The sequence below is a fragment of the Centrocercus urophasianus genome, unplaced genomic scaffold, assembly GCF_019232065.1.
Source record: "Centrocercus urophasianus isolate 14NV4802_14NV808 unplaced genomic scaffold, USGS_Curo_1.0 seq_11, whole genome shotgun sequence".
Lineage (NCBI taxonomy): Eukaryota > Metazoa > Chordata > Aves > Galliformes > Phasianidae > Centrocercus > Centrocercus urophasianus.
In genome coordinates, this window is record NW_024884253.1 from 19778491 (window position 1) to 19799139 (window position 20649).

A 20649-nucleotide genomic window follows, 5' to 3' on the forward strand; every position below is an offset into this window, starting at 1 on the left:
ATCAGTTGAATGATGGTTTGCCTGATCCAATGTTCTTTGCTCAGTGAAAAGCAAGTTTGTGGGCTCCTTGGTTAGCTCTTAGTATCAAACCAAATATCAAAGGACAGGACGGCATCTCACCTTGGGAACTGGGCATTACTACTGCGACAAAGCACCTCTGAAGATATTGCTTTGTATGTGGAAGCAAATGCAGACATGATTCCGCAGATTCTGACAAGCACAGCAGAGGTATTTGGCCCCATATGTTTACCAGCATGACACATGCTAGTCAGCTAGCCGCTAACCAGTGTTCAGATGGTTTCAGTTACTGTTACTGGATAAACGAAGAAGTTGCTGACTTCGAACAACATGAACTAATATCTGTACACTGGTGTTCTGCCCAAATAAAGATGAGGAGGAGAAGCAGCACACATTTTCCCAGATCCCTGCCCCTAGAATACTATCCATCGGCAATTCACGCAACTTGCATCCCCCATAAAAGCCTCCCTTTCTTCTTAGAGGTATCACTTCCAATTTCTGTATGTGCATCATTTGCTGATCAGTGTATACTATTTCCCCAGAAAACACCGCTCTACTTTTAATACAATATTCTGTTATTATTGAGATCACTTGCCGAAGCTCAGTGTTCAGCTGATTTACTCTTCTTCATTTACAAAGGTCATGAAAGCTCCTTAATTTTAAGTCATGGAAGTGATAACAATTTTCAATTCAATTCAGTTTCACTTACCAGCTGCTCCTGCTGTTTGCCTAAAATAATATCCAACACCGCATTGCACAATTGGGATTGTTTGTCCAGTCTTTTCTTTTGTATAAGTGGGTTGCATTGGAAGAGATGAAACAATACTTGGTGTTCTGCTAAGTTGCAGTATTACATTACCCTGTGACCTCCTTCACCCCATCTATCGAGGTCACCCACAGCAACAGAACAGAAGTTATTGCCTTATTAAACGTAATCCACCTAAGTCCTAGCACTAGTAAATTATTTACTGCAATACACTTGAGCAATGTTATAAGGTAATAATAAATAAGAGCCTACTCCAAAGGACCTGTGGTATGCTCCAGGCACTTCTCAGCTGGAATTAGGCCCAGAGGACAAGGAAACAGAATGGAAACTGCTGTGACTGTGTTATATAAGATTATTTATACAGTACCCGAAATAATATACAGCTTAATTAGCCTGTTCTTCAGTACTTCCACACCTTCTGCTATTCAGCCATTTACATACATTCTGAGCTCATCTGTGGTGCCACTGCACTCAAACCCTTTTGCAAGCTGTGTCTTCCTACCTGCAAGAAGTGCAGCCAACAGTATTCTCCTCCTTCTCTGCTCACCCTTCGTAGTCTCTTACCTCAAACCACAACACACTGACAACTCATTCATGTGCTGTGGTCACTTCCACAAATCATGTAACAAACTACAGCTGTGTTCCTTTAATATAAAGAGTGGCCAGTCCCACCATTTGTGTGTGGGGAAGTCAGGTCTGTGCAGCAACTTTCCTGCACACATCTTGTGTGAGAAAAGGAAAAAAAAATATATAAATTGAAGGTTGAACAACCTCAAACCCCAACAGCAGTGAGACAGCGGTAACACACACATGAGGCTCAGCGCCCTTCCTTGCTCCAGAAATGGTGACGCAGATGTCCTGTGGTATCCATGGGGCTTCTCCTTTTCTAATGTGAAGTCAGTGGAAAAAGCATCGTGCTGGACAGACCTACATCAGACTGTCTCTCCCCATTTGCTGCTGTTGGGTGCGAGGGAGGCAGAGCATGAGGTACATGCCCATGGTTCCTCCTTTCCCAGTCTCACCCTCACAGTCTGAAGGCAGTTCTAATGTCCTCCTGTTGTCCCTGCCCTTTCTCTATAATGTTTCTCACTCATTCTTTCTTTTTTTTCCAATTCTTATTTTTTATTTTTATTTTTATCTTTTATGGAACAGTTCCCCATTCTTCTTCCCTTCCTTACCCTAGGCATTCAATTTTATATGCATGTCCACATATGTACACACACATTATGCCTGTATAAAGAAAACCTCAATAAAATTAAACACCAAAGCAACAAAACAAAAACATATTCTTCCATTACTGGACCAAAGAAGTTCCAGCAGCACCGTAACATCTGCTAAGCATCAGCTGGGGTGCACTCTAGTTAATACATGTTGCTCAGTAAGCATAAAAGAGATACTTCGATAACTACAAAATTTCAGAGTATATCACTGCACTACTTCAAGACGAATTTGATTACTGACAGTAACTGGTTCCTGCCCAGATTGACAAACGTTATTTGGTAAATGTAGCAAAAACATGGCTCACAGAATTCACAGAATTTAGCAAAGCTCAGTTTCCTTGCAACAAACTCAGAGCAAGGAATAATTGGAAATATTCCCAGTCCCTCACCAGGAGAAACTGGCCGTGCCCTGCCACGAGGCTGGAAGCTACCAAAACTGAAAGTGTTTCTGCTCCTTTTCTTTTTGCTATTGTCCTTCTGGGTTCCGCAAATCTGTTATACTGAAAGTAACATCACATGGAAATACAGCTAAAATAAAGTGCACCTGACGTTGGCTCACGTTCATGTATATGTACAACTGGTGTGTGGAATAGCAAGACTTGCAGGGTTAGTGGCTCTCACAATTCAGTTTGTAGATAGGCAGACGTCAAGCAGCCTCGATTCGGTGATCGTGGCACTGTAAGAGCAACAACATCCCTTCATAACAGAAACCTGAATTTACTTCCCTAAAAAGTGAATAGCATTCAATAGCACTTTTGAAATTGTGAATGATGTTTTTCTTTTCTAATATTTATCACCTTTTCAGTTATTCAGAAATGACTGACTTTCTTATGGAGCTACTTCACCACGTTACTTTCACTAGGACCAGTAGCTGAAAATAAGGCCCATCGTTTCAACATTCTCTTTTACACTTGGCTTATTATTTTAAGCTTGACCCTGTCAAGCAAAATACAAAAGATAATTCCTTGGTGGGGAGTGCCTGTCATCTAAACATTTTATGTACGATTTCACTGTATTTTTGTCTGATCGTATAGTAGGAAAAAACCCAACATGTGTCATGAGCTTTTGCTTCTTTTAATGTACGAATGTGACTAAAATGACCCAGCAGTCTCCCCCAAACTAGCAAAGAAGACAGCCAGCCAAAGATAACAATCAAATCAAACAACACCCTGACAGTGCTTGAGTCATTTAAAACGAGACAGGACAAAGCACTTAAGAATGTACCACTGGGAACAACTTGCACTGAGGAGGAGACAAGAGTACATAATTTTGGCCCCGATTCAGCAAAGCTCTTAAGCACATGCTTAAGAGCTTTGCAGAATTGGGGTCACCATGAGCCAGACTTTTGGAAAAATCAGAAAAGCAGCTCTTCATTCTGTGTGGATACCACAATGTATCAGTGAGCCGAGTGCTCTTACATGTCAGTGCCTAGGCATGAAATTTGCATTTGCAGTTCTTTAAGCTGCTCGCATGAGTCAGATGGTTTCTGCAAACGCAACAGCACTCTGACTCTCCTATAAATCTTTTTTACACTTCTCCATGTTACAATTATAATGTCATAGAAATTACAGTTCAGGGGGTCTTGCTCTCTACATTCCTGTACTGATCTGAACTCTTCGTGCTTGCGAAGGAATATAACAGAGCAGCTCCAATTTGTTTCCTTATGCACGAAGAACCTGGTTGTCTTTGCAGTGAGCATTTTCATGTTTACTCGGAACACGGTGAAAGGAAGCAGCACAGCAGCAGCTCCCTTTGCCTACAACTGTTTTTGGAGGGAAGGCATAGCATTCATTAAACAAAACGGTCAGAAACAGCTTTCTAATGCATTCGTAAAAACTGAAACGTAGGTCTAAGTATAACTGAGGTCTCGATGCCATTTAGAGGAGTGCTGCTGTGTACAGAGAGAATACAGTCTTTTAAAAAATCAAGTTTAAATTACAAATTCATTCAAATATTTCTGACTCCTCCCTCAGTGACAGGTCCCATAATTGCCATTCTGTAGTTATGCAGTTACCCTTGTTATTTTTTTGAATGCTTAGTTGCTTGCATTGCTAAAAGAAAACGTATTTAGCAGTGAGGACTTTCTAAATAGGAACAGTGGGAGTAGGAGCAGGGTCCTGGCTTAAAAAGGAGCTCTCTTAAAATGCTGACATGCAGTTCTAAGTTTCTAATAAGAAGTTTGATTTCTTAGGAAAATTAGGGACACTGGAATTGTAAATCTTGATTTCCTAAACTCTGATGTCCTCCTGCAAACAACCAAAGCCTTGTGCACAGGAACGCGTTATACCAGAATAGCACATTTGTGAATGTGTTTTCACAGCTTCCCGGCTTTCCTGAACAGCAGAAACTTTTACATTAATATAGCCAAACTTATAGGTTGTGCTCTGCAGTTTGGGCTTACACTTTTAGCTCTGAAGAGCTCTGGTGTGTTGGCGAAGGGGACAGCCACCACATTATCTTCCTGCCTTATTAATAACTGAGCCACAATCACCAAACCATTTCACCAGCTCACATACACCAGGCTGTCATGGTGCTTCTAAAAGTATAATCTTTCATCCACCTTCTCAACCTGACTGCCCTTAGCCCAATAAAACAAGAAGGAAAAATAAAATCTCCTCTGAACTGCCTTTGATTTGCAACACCAGTAACAGCTTACTATTGGGTAAGTAGTCACTAATATACAAAATTTCTCCTTCATGCAGTTCTCCCAGGACACTCGCTTTCCAGTTTACAGGCATTATCAAATGACAGTGCTTCACATCATCTAACCTTATTGCTTAAAATAATTTCCAGTAACTTAACCCAAACTTGTAACATTTTTACCACTTCCTCTTTGGGGCTTTCAGGGTTGCGGTTGCAAATTTAGAAGTTGTGTACACTACTGAAGATTAGGAAAGAGGACAAATCCCTTCAAGCTTCAGCTCTTCTAACCTTTTGCACTGGACTGCTTTTGGTCACTTTGATCTCTAAGGGATTCATACTCCTTAAGACGCACTGAGGAAGTCTGCCAAACAATACAACACTGCATTCCTCTGCTGTGTGACAAATAGAAGGAACATAGAAAATCCAGCCCCGTACTGCAAAACCCCTGTCAGAGGCTTTTCTAATACGGGTTAGTCTTCAAATTTTTAGGCACTATTTTGAAAAGGCTGGGGCAATCTTCACTTCTAATCAAACCACTTGGCTGCTTGATTAACACAGTTACACTGAATCGGGATGATCTGGGTCTCTCCGTAAAAGCAGAATTCCTCACCAAAGCTTACTTCACATCTGCGCTCAGTTCAAGTCGTTTTCAAACAAGTCTGAGAATTCCCGATATCTACAGTGCATCAAAAACAATCAGCTTCGGAAGGCATTCCTATAACTCACTGAAAAGTAAACACCAGCGTGATGACGTCTTTGTGCTGACTTAGTTACAAGTCACCCTGCCCAAGGCAGAATACTATTTTTTTCTGAGATTTATATCAGGTTCTGATGCAAATATTTCACAAAGAAAGCGAGTCCAAATTTGTTTCATATCTGCAATTATTTTATCAGCAAAAATCACACACCGAAGTCACTAAACCTTGATAAAAACAAATGATATCTCATACACACGCAGTGTGACTATTTCACAGAAAAACAGCAGACGTGCAATTATAACACACCCGTAGAAAAGGCTTATGAGCAAATCAGAAAACAGTATTATCACTCAACTTGATATTTAGTGGTACGTTACCTAGAAGGCTAATGCCTAAACGAGAGAGCCCTTGTCTCAGTCCTTCTCCCAGATTCTCTGGAAGCTGCCTTCTCCATTCTTCTTGTCTGTTGTAATGTTCCTCATCCAGCGACAGCCTATCCATATTCCGAGCAAGACTTGTTGCCAGATTGGTAATTGACGTCAGTGTACCTAAATACATAGAGATATACATTTGGGTCTGGATCAAAATGCTTTAATTTAAAACACGGAGTTGTTCACTGCCTCGCTGAAATACTGTGCTTACGAGCAGAACAGCAAAGTCAATTGAAAAGTTGCCCATGTGTAACATTCTTTACTATTTGTGAAGCATCACCACGCTGCTTCTACGGTCCACATCACGCCTTTTACATTAGCCTTCACCAGGTTTGCCCAGCCAGTGGGAAAAGCAACTCATCCGAACATCCCTCCCTAGGTCCCACACTTCTATAAGTCTAACCTAAATAGAGGGGGGGCGATGGGAAGGCAAACAAATATGTACAGAATGAGCCCGCAAGGACGTCTCCTGAGCGAGCCTGACTCACCAGCAAGCAGCTGCAGCCATCTCTGCCGGCTGCCCAAAGCCACGCGATGGCACTGTTTAGACAGACTTTGCAAAACAAAAGCTGCTTGTGTTTTAAATCCAGCTCTGCCCTTCTGTCAAAACCCATCCGCATACTTACACAGTTATGACAACTGTATCTACTTTTTTTTTTTCTTTCTTTCTTTTAAAGAAATAATAAATACAATGAGGCAACACAGTGTAGGATTTCTGATGGTTAGCAGAAGTGCAGAACACCTTCGATATTTCTGAAGTTATCACATGAAATACTGGCTGAGCCAAGCTGGGTTTCCCAGTGGGAGGTTTAAAATTCTGAAGTTTCTGAAACATTCTTACGCACCGTAGTTAAGCAGTGATCTGTTTAATACATAAGATGTTATATATGAGCTTTGCTACCCTCCCAGCATTTCGCTGCAGCCTAGAAAGCCAAATAAAGCTGCAAGCAATATTGTTTAAAATTTTAACACATTCTTTAACAGTGCATGACAACAAAGCAGCAGTAGGAGAGTCAGAGTAGAAGAATTACCTTTGGAAATGTGTTTTACAAATGATGTTGTTCCTCTGGAAACACCACTGACAAATGCTCCCGGGCCTCTGGTCAGCCCTTCGTATGGGAGCCTAAAGAAATCAGCTATGCCGTTCCCTATGCTTCTCACCAGACTAGCTGGGCTCCCAAGGATTTCCAGAGATCCAACAACCCAGCCTGTGTGGAGAAACAAGACAAATGTTATGCCTGCAGAAACTGCAGAAGCAGCAGTTGTGAAAAGGTTATTCCTTAATTCTCTTTTTCACACTAGAATTCATCGCATTATGAACTTCCTTTGAGCAAAACACGGGAAATAACTCATCCACTACAAATTCAAAAATGGCAATCTTTCATACTTCGTAAATCAAAGAAATCCTTTTGGCAAACTTGCAAATAGCTTTAGAATGACTTCCTTCCAGGAGCTTCCCGTATTTCTGCTAAAAGTGTGTTAGGGAGGTGGATGCTGGATTCTCACAGCTACAGAGGGACGGCACTGAAAGTTCAGATTGCTCAGTCAGTTCCATACGCTGTAAAGGCAGTGTCGTGATTTCACATCCTCATGTGATAGAATTGTGACAGCGAGTTTACACTGATTCAGTGTTCTGCGTTACAGGAGTGTGGAGGTCAATTGCTTGATGGAGTGTTAGGAAAGGGGATGCAGATTTTTGACAAGTGCTTAAGAAGTTATTTTAAATCCACCCCAACTTTTCTAAGCTGATCAGTTTCTTTCAAAGCATCGTGAAAGCCAGAGAAATGTCTTTTTCTCAGTACAGTTGTGTAAACAGCAATGACATCTACATGCTGATTAGGTTACTCATAGGGGAGTATTCCCTACGCATATCCCATGAGAGGTATCTGCGGATCTGGTTTCCTATATAAATGCAAGGTTGCCAGCAGCTTGCTGAATGGCCAAGCATGCAGCAATCTGTGCGAGCCTTGCTGGAAAGCTGCTTGCAGGTCCTGTCTTTCTCAGGCTGGCTGGCAGCGAATTTATTAGGGAAATAGTGCTACAAAACTTTTTTTTTGGTGGTCCAGAGAGAGTGATTCAAAGGCGGCAATAAACATGAAAAAGGAACTGCCCGCTCTTTGAGCCTCAGCATCAAGAATTTCAAGCTAGCACTGTCAGAGCCACATGAGGCACGATGGGGACAGACGGCTGATGGACAGACAGAATCGCCTCCTGCTCTCCCGCCGAGGGCCCTTGATCTGCACTGCCCTCCTCATTCCCATCCCGTCACCGCACACTCCTGCTATCCAGATGCTTTCCTTGTTTGCTAGTAACCCCTCCCAGTCACTCCTGTGGAAGGCTGAATCATGAAACTCAACAGAAGAGAAAATGTTACTCATATGAAATGAATTAATCTCATACTATCATTCTAAGCTCCCGGAAAATCTATTATTCTTGTTGAATCTGTCCCACATTTCAGCCCTGGCAGGTTGAGAGCTCCAGTACAAGCAGCATAAAAAGTGGGAATCGCGTTGGACATAAGGGAGTGGGTGGGATGTGCTATGAAAACAAAAAACAAGAACTGCTGGCAGCCGGACGAGCGGAGTGGCCCCGAGCGCTCAGGCCCGCCGGCCCAGCAGCATCCCGTCCCACTGGCAGCCCACGCCGCTGGGGACACAGAGGAAGCCAGCGCTGCAGGCCGGGCCTGCTACTCCCTCCGTGTCATATTTTTAACAAATTATGCTTGCCACTGTGTGAAGTGATGAAAAGCTGGAGGGGCGGGGAGGCATGTACGGATGGAAAAGATGCTCTTTCTGCTTTTTCTGATCAATAATGTTGCAATAATCCCTTACAGCCAGATGCATCTCATTATTTTTAAATCCTTTTGGCATTCCTGAAGCAGTTGCTTCATACTCCAAGGTGACACTGTTGCAGCTTGATCCCTCCGGCTGAGGCAGGCTTGACAGGACAGCAGTGCCTGACTACTCACCTGTCACTCAAAGCAGTGATGGGATGGTGCGAAGTGATGGGAGGGAGCTGCAGGACACAGCGAGGTAATGCCTGCAACAGCTGAGCAGCACTCCCACGCCAGTTCCACACACCTGCTTGGCCAGCCAGAATTCCAGGAAAGCCATAATAAAACCAGGAGTGAAATGGCTTGATTGCAAAGCTGAGGGGCTGCCTGTGTTGCAGGGATGGGTTGTTATACCTGGTCCCAGCCTGCGGGCTGTCAGTTTTGGGAAGCAGCGAAAGCAGTGCCCCAGGAGAGCAGTGTAGTTTGCAGTGGCCCTCCTTGGTCAGCAGTGAGAGCAAAAGTCATGGCTATCCATTGTAAGCATGCACAACACAACCCAGGGAAGAGAAGTGGAGTAAGTTGGGAACAAAAAAATGATGAATTGGGACTAATTGCTCAATTCACAAATTCTGTGTTGCTCTGCAAACATACAGTGTCATGTTAGGCTACCAATTCCCAAAGTATGCTTAGTAATTATATCCACTAATATGGAAGGATTATGACTGCATTAGGAAAAAGTCACTGCATTTCCTTTGTAGGCAATTATAGGACTAGATGTGGTTGATAGCAGTAATATTTTCAAACAGATTTTTAATAACTTTTAAATATAAGCTAACTTAATTAGAATAGATGGGAGATTTCCATTGCAAGTTGCACTAAATTAAGACAAGCAATGCTTGTCAGTGGGGCAGGTGGGTTGGAACTAGATGATCTTTGAGATCCCTTCCAACCTAAGCCATTCCATGATTCTATGATTCTAATCAGCATGTTTGAGTAGAGCTCTTCAGTCCCATTCGTTGCCTACCAGACCCTGAACCTGACTGCTCCTTTGTAGCACACGGTGCGGCCTGATACATTCCCATTAAGAAACTGTGGGGCCAATCGTGCCCCACAGTGGCAATGGTCTTGCACACACGTGGAGGTAAAACAGGACTGTATCTCACAGGGAGTAGAGGCACACATCTTTGTGAAAATGCTGTTTGTGCAGATGCTACAACAATTTACGCATGGGACAGTGGTAAGCAGAAGGGTGCCAAACATCTCCTCATCTTGCAGAAGATTAACATGGTTTAAATGTAGCAGAGCAAGCCCTCTTCCACAAGAATCCAATCCAAGACCTGTAATTCACCTGAGAGTGAGGAAAGGATTCAGTCTGCAGACTATATAGTGCTTTCTACTGGAATTTTTCTTTCTTTTTAATTTTGTTGACACAGTTAGCCTTATGACAAGCTTGACAAACCCTTTGCAATAAAGCAGTTGCTTTGTCTCATCGAGCAGACACACACAAAAGCCACCATTCTAATCATGGTAACTCCTTTCCAAATACACATTAGTTTTAATGCTGAGAGGGATTTAATTAATAACTAAATATAAGCTTACTTATATTGCTTTCCTGAACAGGTGTTACCCTGAAGCAAACCTTATTTCTTAGTATTTAAATCTCTTCGATTTCAGGCTGTCATGAGCCCAAAGCAAGGGGTGGCCTGTGCACTGCTGCACTCTGTAAGAGTTGTGCAGGAGGAAACACCAAGACCAGGCTCAGGAATCTGTAACTAGCACATGTGCCTCACCTGGGATGTTGCAGATGAAAAGTCAGTATAACCCCAATTTCCCGCTGCAGTCTATCACCACTGGTAGCACCACTCCCATCCACTTGTGGGCAGACATTCACACTGGGGACTACTACTGGCCACAGTTTCACTCCTAATTAGCAAGAAACTAGATCTCCCCTTTTGTACTATGGGATTTGACTGTAAAACAAATCCAAGCAAGTAGCAAAAAGCAAAACCTGCAAATTTTGCAAGCAACTATGTATGGAAATACTGAATCCATACATGACATTATGGTGTGCAACTGTACAAGCAGTTGTCATAATCAGCTGTACAAATTGGGTACAAACAAAGTGAAATACCAGATCAGCAGCTCACTATTTCTGTTTATAGATGCTTGAAATGCATGCATACATTTCTGGTAACTGTGCACAGAGATCAGGTCACAGCTATTCCTGCAAGTACAGATGTATACATCAGATTTTCAGAAAATCAATACACAGGGAAATAAACCCAGACTTTCAGTATGGAATATGTGACTTGTGTGTGATCATGGAGGTCATGAAGAGGTTCTTCATCTTTAAGGTACAAAATCTGCTGCACACCAGGAGAATCTACATACCATATAACTTCATCATTTATAGATTTATATTTATAAACTAATATTTACAGGAAACAGAATGTACCTGCTAACCTCCCAGATTAATTGCTCACTATTGATCCTATCTGGGAAAAAGTTAGTAACAGCAAACTTCATAGTTCTTGGATCAAAGGACAGCAAACATCTGTGTGCCAGTTTAGCATGAAGGCTGTATGAAGAAAGACAGATTCCTAATCATAAACTGCAGCCAAAAGGAGTTTTAACAACAAAACAACATTCAGGGCTATAATTTACTCCTGAATGCAGAGCAACATGCTGAATAATTTGATTAAATGTAGTTTTGGGGAGTTTATGTGAGGAATGTGAGTCGATTCTGTCTAGCACTGTAACATAAAATGACAAAACCTAAGCCAGCTAGAATACATTTTTATGCTGTGTTCAGGGTTTAGTAAAGCCTTCAGGCGGCTGGCTAATGTTTAGCACAGCTTTACAAATCTTCACTGGTGTCTGCTCGGCCATTTTATTTCCCTTCTGTCACATGGTGGGATGTGAAATACGTCTCAAAATATTGTATCGTTACCAAACAGTAATTGCATGGCTAACATTTAGATTACTCAGCCTGAGAGACAATTACAGAATCCTGGCACCTAATAAAAATATTACAGGTTATGAAAAAGTACTGACCTGCTCTGAAAAGTGCTCCAGCAGCATAATGCATGGCCAAGGCATGGACAAGCTGCCTGGCAGTGGTGAAGATGGGTCCTCGCTCAAACACGGAGAAGGAGAGAGGGGTGTGATCTGAAGCTATGTACAGTTTTAATGAAGCATGAATGCTGACAAGCAGATTAACAGGCTGTATTGTTAATTTTCTTAACTTCACTGGCTTGACTAAAGCTCTTGCATGCTCTCTCACTTGTTTGGGTAGTATCTGGGTAGCACCAGAATTATTCACAGACTGCGAAGCGCCTCTGTTTTCTGGAAGGTATGTATCAAATAGAGTCTTAATGTAGTAAACAAAGGTGTCTTCCACATAGAGCCTAGCTGGTTTCAGTTCAAAGCTAAGGTCATTCACATGAAACATGAAATTCTCTTCTTCAGAAAAAGCAATGCAAAGCTTTATAAAGCAGTTTTCCTTATAGTTTTCCAAATCTTTGTTGGAAACACTGAGGTTGTTCGCTCTCGACCACTGCATGGTCTCATTTTTCTCTCCTTGGCACAGCAAGACTGCAAAATGGAAACTGGATTTGCTGTACAACTGATTGTCCACTTGCAAGTCCTCACAATACACTTGCAGACTATAAAATGGTGGGAGGCCTTCCCCGGTGTCCTGTTGGAACTCTTGCGACAGGGGCCTCAGGTAGCTGGTTGTTGGAGCCACGTGGAGGAAAACGTTGTCTGCTGTGAGCCGCAGGAGTTCAGATGACACTTTGTGATTTGTGATATCATCAAACACGGCAAGGCTTAGCTGACTGATAAACACTTTCAAGAACAGGCTCTGCTCTTGACTTCTGGATGTGAGAGAAAAAGAAGTTTGTTACTTTATATGTATATTGAGTTTAGCTAGCATCTTGCTTAAAAAAGCCATTAGGGGAGACCTGCACTTAATAACACGGGAAACTCCTCATGCAAGTCCTATTAATGGGATCTGACAGCCTTGATCACCACTGTGGGTATCACCCGGATAGAAGGAGATAGAAAGACAGAAGGAGACCTCCTAAGAAGCAGAATATTACAGATCTACGCCACTTTTCTCTCTCTCTTACCAATCAACAGGATAGATTGGACAGGAATTCCCTATATACAGAGTACTGCCCTATCAAATTTTCAATATAGCCACATATTAAAGTAGACAAATAAAATTTTCTAATAATTCAAGTACAGCCTCAGCTGTTTCAGGATTTTCTTGGAGCCACCACTGAAGGCTACTATTATGGATAATCCATTTCACATTATCAAAGCAGAATGCACTGCAACTAAACCACCACGACATTTTTATAGTGATGGCATTGAAGGCCTCCCCCCCCCCCCCAGCGTTAAGCGCTCTTTGCCAAGTTTAACTAGCAAGTGAACTATTATGTACTGCTGATGACCAATTTCTGAGGGATTAATACTTAATTATAGCTCAAATAAAAACAGTACAAGACATTCCACTCCAATTGTAGCAGCACTGCCGGAGGCCAGGCGTGGTGCATGTTAGAAATAGGTAGTGTTGTAATCACACTGAGCTGAGCACCAGGCTGTGGTCTGTTATGAAAGTGAGGGAAGCATTCTAAGAAAGAGCATTATAATCAGGTGCAGTTAATTATCGGGTGTAAAAGTATTTCTACAGCCCTTTCATATCAAGCTTCCCATCAGTTTAGCAGGAGCTCATATGATTAAGGATAACAGGATCTGGTTAAACGCATTTTAAATCTATGAACGCACTCAAAATTAATTATGATTGGAAATGCTTTTTTTTTTTTTTAAATGAGCAACTCAGGACTTCTTTTTGTATCAGACATGTAATGTTTACCCTAAAGCAACTTGCCTTTTGATGTTAGATTGTCTTTTTTTAACCGTGATATACAAAACATAACATGTGGTCTAAACATACGCTGCAGAGAATGTAGCAATATTAAATAAAACAAACAGTAAAGCTGAAGTCCGTAAGTCAGTTAACACTTAGAAAGCTGACTTGGGGCTATCTGGCTATGCTTCTAGTGTCTTTTATTTGCTTTGTGTACCTGTTGAGGTTGATCTCGATGGGTCCTGCTCTTCCCTCTGGGGCCAATGTTATAATGATTGTTCCACACTGATGGACGATGTCCACATAAACATAGCCAAAACCAGTCAAGAACACAACCTAGTGGAAGGAGTTAAAACACAGACTGATTGCTACTAAAATTCCTGTTTTTAATCTGTCACAATGTCAATAAATCCTATTAATGAATTCTAATTGAGATCTTTTACTCAAGTCATAATACTGTTTAGGAAAAAAAAGAAACAGTTTTCAATAGTTCAGCAAATAACAGCTCTGAAACTGTAAGTATTTCGACTGTATAGCTAGACAAAATTTCCACATCATCCTTTCATTGAATACATTTAAATAAGAATATTCTTCTACAGGAATAAGGAAGACATGCTTGCAGGGAGGAAGTTACATTAATAAAGAATAAACAGAAAATTTTAATTTGAGATTTTGGACCTATGATGAAGGCGTATTTATGAAGCTCCACAAAATCCCACCTTCTCCTCCAGAAAACAAATGCTAAGTTAACATTATCTTGCAATGCCGTAGCTCAGAGCTGGTAATACAAGCAGATAACATGATGCAAAACACATGACAGCAATGTTTTAAGAAATAAAACCGAAAAAGTAATGTGGATTCGTGACAACTTGCTTAATAACTTGTTTTTAAGCCTGGTTTTGTGAGAACACCTTCACATGCAAAGTGCTGTCACCAAGAAATGGTAAAAGTCTACTGGAAAATGTGAAAGGTCTAAAAAGTCAGGAAAATGGGAACTTGACAGCAGGTTTGTGTCTTGCTTATGCATGTGCCAACTTTCATTCTGAACCTATTGTCCTTAGGAATGAATACTCTTTACAAGGGCAGATAACAGCAGGACAAAGGGAAATGGCCTTAAGTTGAAGGAAGGAAGATTTAGGTTGGATGTCAGGGGTAAGTTCTTTACAGAGAGAGTGATGAGGCTGCCCAGAGAGGCTGTGGAGGCCCTGTCCCTGGAGGTGTTCAAGGCTGGGTTGGATGGGGCCCTGGGCAGCCTGCTCTAGTATTAAATCTGGAGGTTAGCAGCCCTGTCTGCGGCTGGAGGGTTGGAGCTTGATGATCCTTGAGGTCCCTTCCAACCCAAGGCATTCTATAATTCTATGATTCTATGATACATAGTCTAGTTTAAAAAAAAAAAAAAAAAAAAAAAAAAGACATTGTTTTTGGAGCCTAATTATGCAGTATTTACATGCAAATTTTGTATTTTTCCAGAATATAAGGAAGTCCTTTCAAGTCTGGAAAACTTGCAGCAGTCCTTGTTAACACAAGCTTGCTTCTGATTTCTTCTAGTCCTACAATCAACACAATTATTTACAAGAATGTAATGACAGGAGCTATCATTTAAAGGAAAGCAAACTAAGGGAACAGCACAAAGATGATGGGCTAACACAAGTGAGATAAGCAGCTGCTTGTCTTGAACAGTCTTTACTATTGTTCACAAGTCAACATAACAAAAAGCTCTCAGAAGTTCATTAGGATCAGAACTTAAACTGATTCTAGCTTTGTTATTTATTGTACAGATTATTAAGTTTCATTCATCAAATTACATCCAATTCTTCCGAGAATTACATATAAAATAACTTGTTTTATATATATCAAGCTTAATCCTTTGCTTATCTGGCAGTTATTCTCCATCCTGCATTGGTGGAAAAAAGGACATTTACTGACTTACTAGTACAACCTTGCTATTCTATAAATCCTCATGGATCTTAAAGTCTGGCCATTTTAATTCTGATTTCAGATAATTCTGATGATGGATAGCAGAGATATTTACCTTAAGTTTTAGTAAATTAATTATTTTTTCTTCCTGAGGGGATCAAGATTAACAAGTATCTATCTGAGATAGAATGAGTGCAAATTGCTTGAGATCCTCTAAAGTACCAGTTATTTCAGTCTTAACTAAGTTGTATGTGAAGTCAAATCTAAGGCTATTAGCAGATTCATTATTTATATATATTCACAGTTTCCTAAGGGAAAGACTGATTGAGAAATCCTGGGAGACTCCCTACACGTATACCCTAAAACTTCAATAACAGAAGGCTACAATTTTTATTTGGAGAGTTCTTCAAGTAGACAATGATCCCCAAATGTTGTCTTAGCATCTAATTCCTCCTAGGAGCCAGATACTTATAAAGAACCCTGGTCTGGCATAACATTAATGACTGAAATTTGAAACCTTGCATTGCTTGAGTGGCTTGCTGAATGAAACCGAACTACTTGCTATATAACATAACACTCAATAATCAAGAGCATTTTGCGATTGGTCCCCGGGGAAAACATCTGAAACTAGTATTTCTTTCAAAGAGCCAAGCAGTTTATGTTGATTCCATGTAAACTAATGACTTCAAAGATGGAAAAAATTCCCATCAAAAAGAATTACTTCAGTCAAGGAAGTTTTCATTTACCTCAAAACAGGAGAAAAATAACAGAAGGAAAGAATTTTTTTGGTTTTTGTTTTATAAAGACATGGTTAGCTTCTGTGAAGACACCAAGGGAGAACAGCGTTGACTCCTACACGATGTAATAAAGTTACCAAATGGAAGAATTTTCCTGGATCTTCTGGGATTCTTTGCTTCCAGGGGCCAGAAATTTTCAGGACTTATTTTTCCAGAGAATGCCGTGGACTTGCCAGGTTGATCAAAAATAAGTGAAAAAGTTCAGCACTACCAAGTTGGAATTTTTGATCTAACTATTTTTAAAATCAGTGACTGCCAAGTACGTATCTGTATTCTAAAAATTCCACAGGAAGAGGCTTAGGAAGGAGAGGTCTCAAGAGTTTAAAAAAAAAAAAAAAAAAGCAAACAACAAAGCCAATAGAAAGGATACACAAATTGCAGAGGAACACTGTACGATGTAGGTAAAAAAGACAGAGATTTATGCTGTGAATTAGGAAATACTTTGTAGTGATTTACTTGTGTTCCTTGATTGTTGATGTCCACAAAATCACTCCATTCATTTACTAAATCATCAGATGACATCACTTTCAGAAGAATGCTGGGTAACAAATCTCTTGTTTTGCAGTCTGGGTAGCTGGAGACTTGATGGTAAAGTTCATGATGGATTGAACATTCAGCTGGAATCTTTCTACAGTAAACTTCAAACTTTGGTGTATCTGAAATATTTATATATAAAATATATAAGATTAGGGCTTTCTAAAATCCACATTAAATGAAAACAAACCCATATATACACAAACTAAGAAGTTTCTAAAATACTCTGCCTGAAATATTACTAAGAAATAAAAACATCATTTTCCTATTTGTTGGAGTTGTCTGTGTGGTTTTTTTTTTTCTCTTTTCTTTCTCTTATTAAGATTTATATAAGTGGTTTTCTACTGATTGTTACATTCACATATTGTAGCTAGTGTTTTTTTTTGCAGTTGCATTTGCCAATCTGAGGAAATGTAAGCGTTCCATGGGACTGAACTGATGTCAACAAAATTTCACTGTCTCCTAGCTTCCTACAACCAGTTCACTTCGTTAGCTGGAACCACAGAGGCCCAAAAGCCTGCAGCCTCATTACCTACTGGCTAATTTCATTAGCTTCCAGGTTTTAGTGTGCTCCAGAATCACTAGATTTGAGATTCACTTTCATGCAAGCATAAAGTTCTTGTTTTAACCAAAACACATACTGAATTCATCTTCGCACTGGAGATAAAGTGAAATCATTTATACTACAAAAGCACACTTTTTAATTTCTGCAAACAACATACCTTTGAAGTTTTCTTTTAGAAGCAATGAAATTGAGCACCTGTTGTGGATAATTATACGGGGACTTGGATCTTCTGTAAGTGTTAGGTATGTCACGCCAAGATGCTCTTGGTAAGTCAGTGTTATAGCTCTAAAACAGAAGAAAACACATTTTAATGTGTAAGTTTTGGATGAAACTTCTATTATCCTGGACATACAAATACATTCAAAATGACCATCTAGAATCTTCTCTATGATCAAGTTATGCCTCCACCAATACTTACATATATAGGCTATTACCTGTCTTCACAAAGCATTACACTGAAACAGAAGAGCACGTGGAAATACCATGAAACACAGCATCAGAGGAAAAAATCACCTCATGGAGACTACTTGTGAGTGAAACTGTACATGTGTGTTTGCAAGACGAGAGCCCTAGCCAGCACATATTTATATAAAATTAAAAACATGAGATTGTAAGCCCAAATTTTTAACATAAATCTTAAAAATTTTCCAGAGGAATTTGCATGCATACTTCTCTGACACACATGAAAGATATTTTAAACAATTGCATAAATCTGTGACTGTTAGCTCCCCTGGAATGATCGACAGGGCTATTGGCCCTTCAAACATTGATGTTATGGATCATCACTACATCAATTTTCAAAATGAGAAATCAGTTAACTTGTTCTACTCATTAGCTACTTATACATAAAATATCTTTAAGCAAATTCTTTTTTGCATGCGTCATTTCAACTATTTCTAAAAAAAACAACTTCACCTTGAATTCAATTTGAATTCAAAATTCAAATACCCTCAAAATTTGCTCCAGATCCTCTATGGCTGTCTCAGAATTATAAGGAATTCTTTCTGTGTTCTTCACATTTTGGTGATTTTGTTTTTAAGCTGAAGTCTGTGTGGGAACTTTAGTACTTTAGGCAAGAGAAAGATCATACAGCTAATAATTTATACTGATACAATCTTCTCTTTCAGCAGATTATTTCTTGTTTATATCAGCAAGAGAATGAATAGATTTATATATCAGGACTGAGAATTAAATCTGGGCTTCTGACAAGCCATTGGACTTTTATTTTTAGTTAACTGGATGCATTTGTTTGGAAGCAGAATGCACATTCGAATATTTCAAGCTTTCAAAACTTGGAAGTATTTTGTAGCTTATAGTCTTAAAATAGTTTCTCACTTGTATCACTTATCCTGTTTTTCTCTTACTGAAATATATTTTTACCTCCCATACATTTTTGTATGGTATTACTTTACATTGTCCTTCAAAACTTGTCACAAAAAAATTAAAACAGACCGTAACCACAAATGAAAGCTTTTCATTCTCTTCTTGTGTATGCATGTACAAATAGAAGCCCATACCTTATAAAAATCGTACAACTTGTACAAGATCATAACATTAAACCATTTACAATAAAACCATCAAAACCATCAAAAGATAACAATTTTTAAATTAAAGTAAGGCTTCCCTTTACATATGGGGGGCATGTGTTACTCTGACTTCCGCATTAATCTCTTGCGATTTGTTACTAGCTGAGGCTTTATAGCAACAAGGAACATTCATCATTCATGACCGTTCAGCATTTAGTACCTGGTATAAAATCCGCTTTCCCTACTGGCCCCGATAGGCACTGCCACACTCTGTCTGGGAAACTCCTGTTTAATCACAGCTGGTAGGCTCCACAGCTCAGAGCTGCCACCTGGACTGAAACTCAGCAGCATGCGCTTTTGAGTAGGAGGTGTCCCTGAAGTTACGGGGCCACTATCCGCCAGCAGGTCCCAGCATGGCACAGAAGTCAGTGTTTCAGTGCTCTTCATCCTGGCTGGCCCGACACTGAACACGGTGCTATCTGCTGAGTGAAACTCCTGGAGAGAAAACAGAGGGACAAGCTGGCTCATAAGAGGATTTTATTCATGCTGATCTTGCATAGAACGGTTTTAAGTAGCCACTGGGCCACAGCTAACAGTTATATTGAGTCTCATGCTTTCAGAGCTCCTTGGCCAAATTCTGTCTTCGGTTATAAGCAGTTTAACTGAGCACAGTTATCTATAGTCCATTCTCAGCTGCACAAAAGAACTCAGCCAAAAGCAACAGTTACATCGCTGTAAAACAAGTGTGATAAGAAAATCCATTGATAGACTTAAAACTAGTGGTGTAGTCCAGCCTTAGCATTCTTCCAGTTCCCCTTAAATTACCCGTAAGACTGTCACCAAATGCACAATGGATAAACATAGACACTAATGTAAAGAAAAATAAGGCAGAAATAAAACAACACATAAATAGGGTACTTTAAAAATGTGTTGATCTGCCAACTCCTTTCCTGTTTGACTCTGAGAATTCTTTCCATATATTCTGTTATGAATATAATCTTCAGTAAATTTATATAAATTGTTGACCGTGCATATGTTTTGGTTCCTGTGAGCTAGTTCTTAAATCTACTGAGCGATTATTAGAAAGCTGATATTCACAATTTGATGCAGTTTGCTGAAATACATAAACCTTGGGCACATCCCGAGGTCTGCAGCCCCATTGGAATCTTCCCAAAACTTTTCAGCCTGCCAGGCCAATGCACCTCTTTTACATGCAAATTCAGTAAAAATTCATAGAGCAGTTTCAACAGCTACTACGGATTATGCTGCTTATTTCACAGAAATGGCCATTAGTGTCTGAACAGATGGAGGACAGGCAGAACTAATTGTGTAATGTGCAAGAATCTCCTGCTTTGCACAAAGTTTGATCACAGTTAATTACTGCGGTTATATTTGCCCAGGATTCTCTATTTTAAACTGAAGTGATATACCATAATCTATAATTATTACATCTAATGACTTCTGTTCAAGTTATTCTGTATGCAGTTACGGCTATACAAACCTAAAGATGCCTGTAAAATAGGTGACGAACAAAAATGGCATTTTACCTCTTCTCCTGAGTACGGTTTGGACATACAAAGCTGTGGTCTGTAATAGATTTGATATGATGTATCATTGATTACTGTTGTCTTATCTTCAATTTGTAGAATTTGTATACCTTGTCGAACCATAGAAGAAATGCAGAACTGGCACAACTGTAAGATAATGATGATGATGATGTTGATGAAGTCATAAGAGCAGGAAACATTGAAATATAGTGTCTGAACTGCCATTTTCTTAACTATGGAAATCCTTTCTACATTCACGCACTTTGTAAGTGGAGCCATATCACATGCTTCTAAGTTGCATGTTCAAACAAGAATGATAATTATTTCCAGATAGTCTT

The 20649-nt window shown here is 40.0% G+C and overlaps 1 protein-coding gene across 6 annotated transcripts in view; it reads right to left on the bottom strand.

Annotated features, from left to right (window-relative positions):
* VPS13B (vacuolar protein sorting 13 homolog B) overlaps positions 1 to 20649 on the bottom strand; it is a 417159-nt gene that overhangs the window by 13679 nt on the left and 382831 nt on the right. For all 6 annotated transcript variants that reach the window (XM_042834797.1, XM_042834830.1, XM_042834815.1 and 3 more), the window contains exons 51-58: positions 20312 to 20458; positions 18985 to 19259; positions 17396 to 17523; positions 16596 to 16795; positions 13643 to 13761; positions 11604 to 12427; positions 6808 to 6984; positions 5723 to 5893 (exon numbers count right to left, since the gene is read on the bottom strand). In XM_042834797.1, coding sequence (XP_042690731.1) covers positions 5723 to 5893; positions 6808 to 6984; positions 11604 to 12427; positions 13643 to 13761; positions 16596 to 16795; positions 17396 to 17523; positions 18985 to 19259; positions 20312 to 20458 — 2041 coding nt within the window. The remainder of the gene's footprint in view (positions 1 to 5722; positions 5894 to 6807; positions 6985 to 11603; positions 12428 to 13642; positions 13762 to 16595; positions 16796 to 17395; positions 17524 to 18984; positions 19260 to 20311; positions 20459 to 20649) is intronic.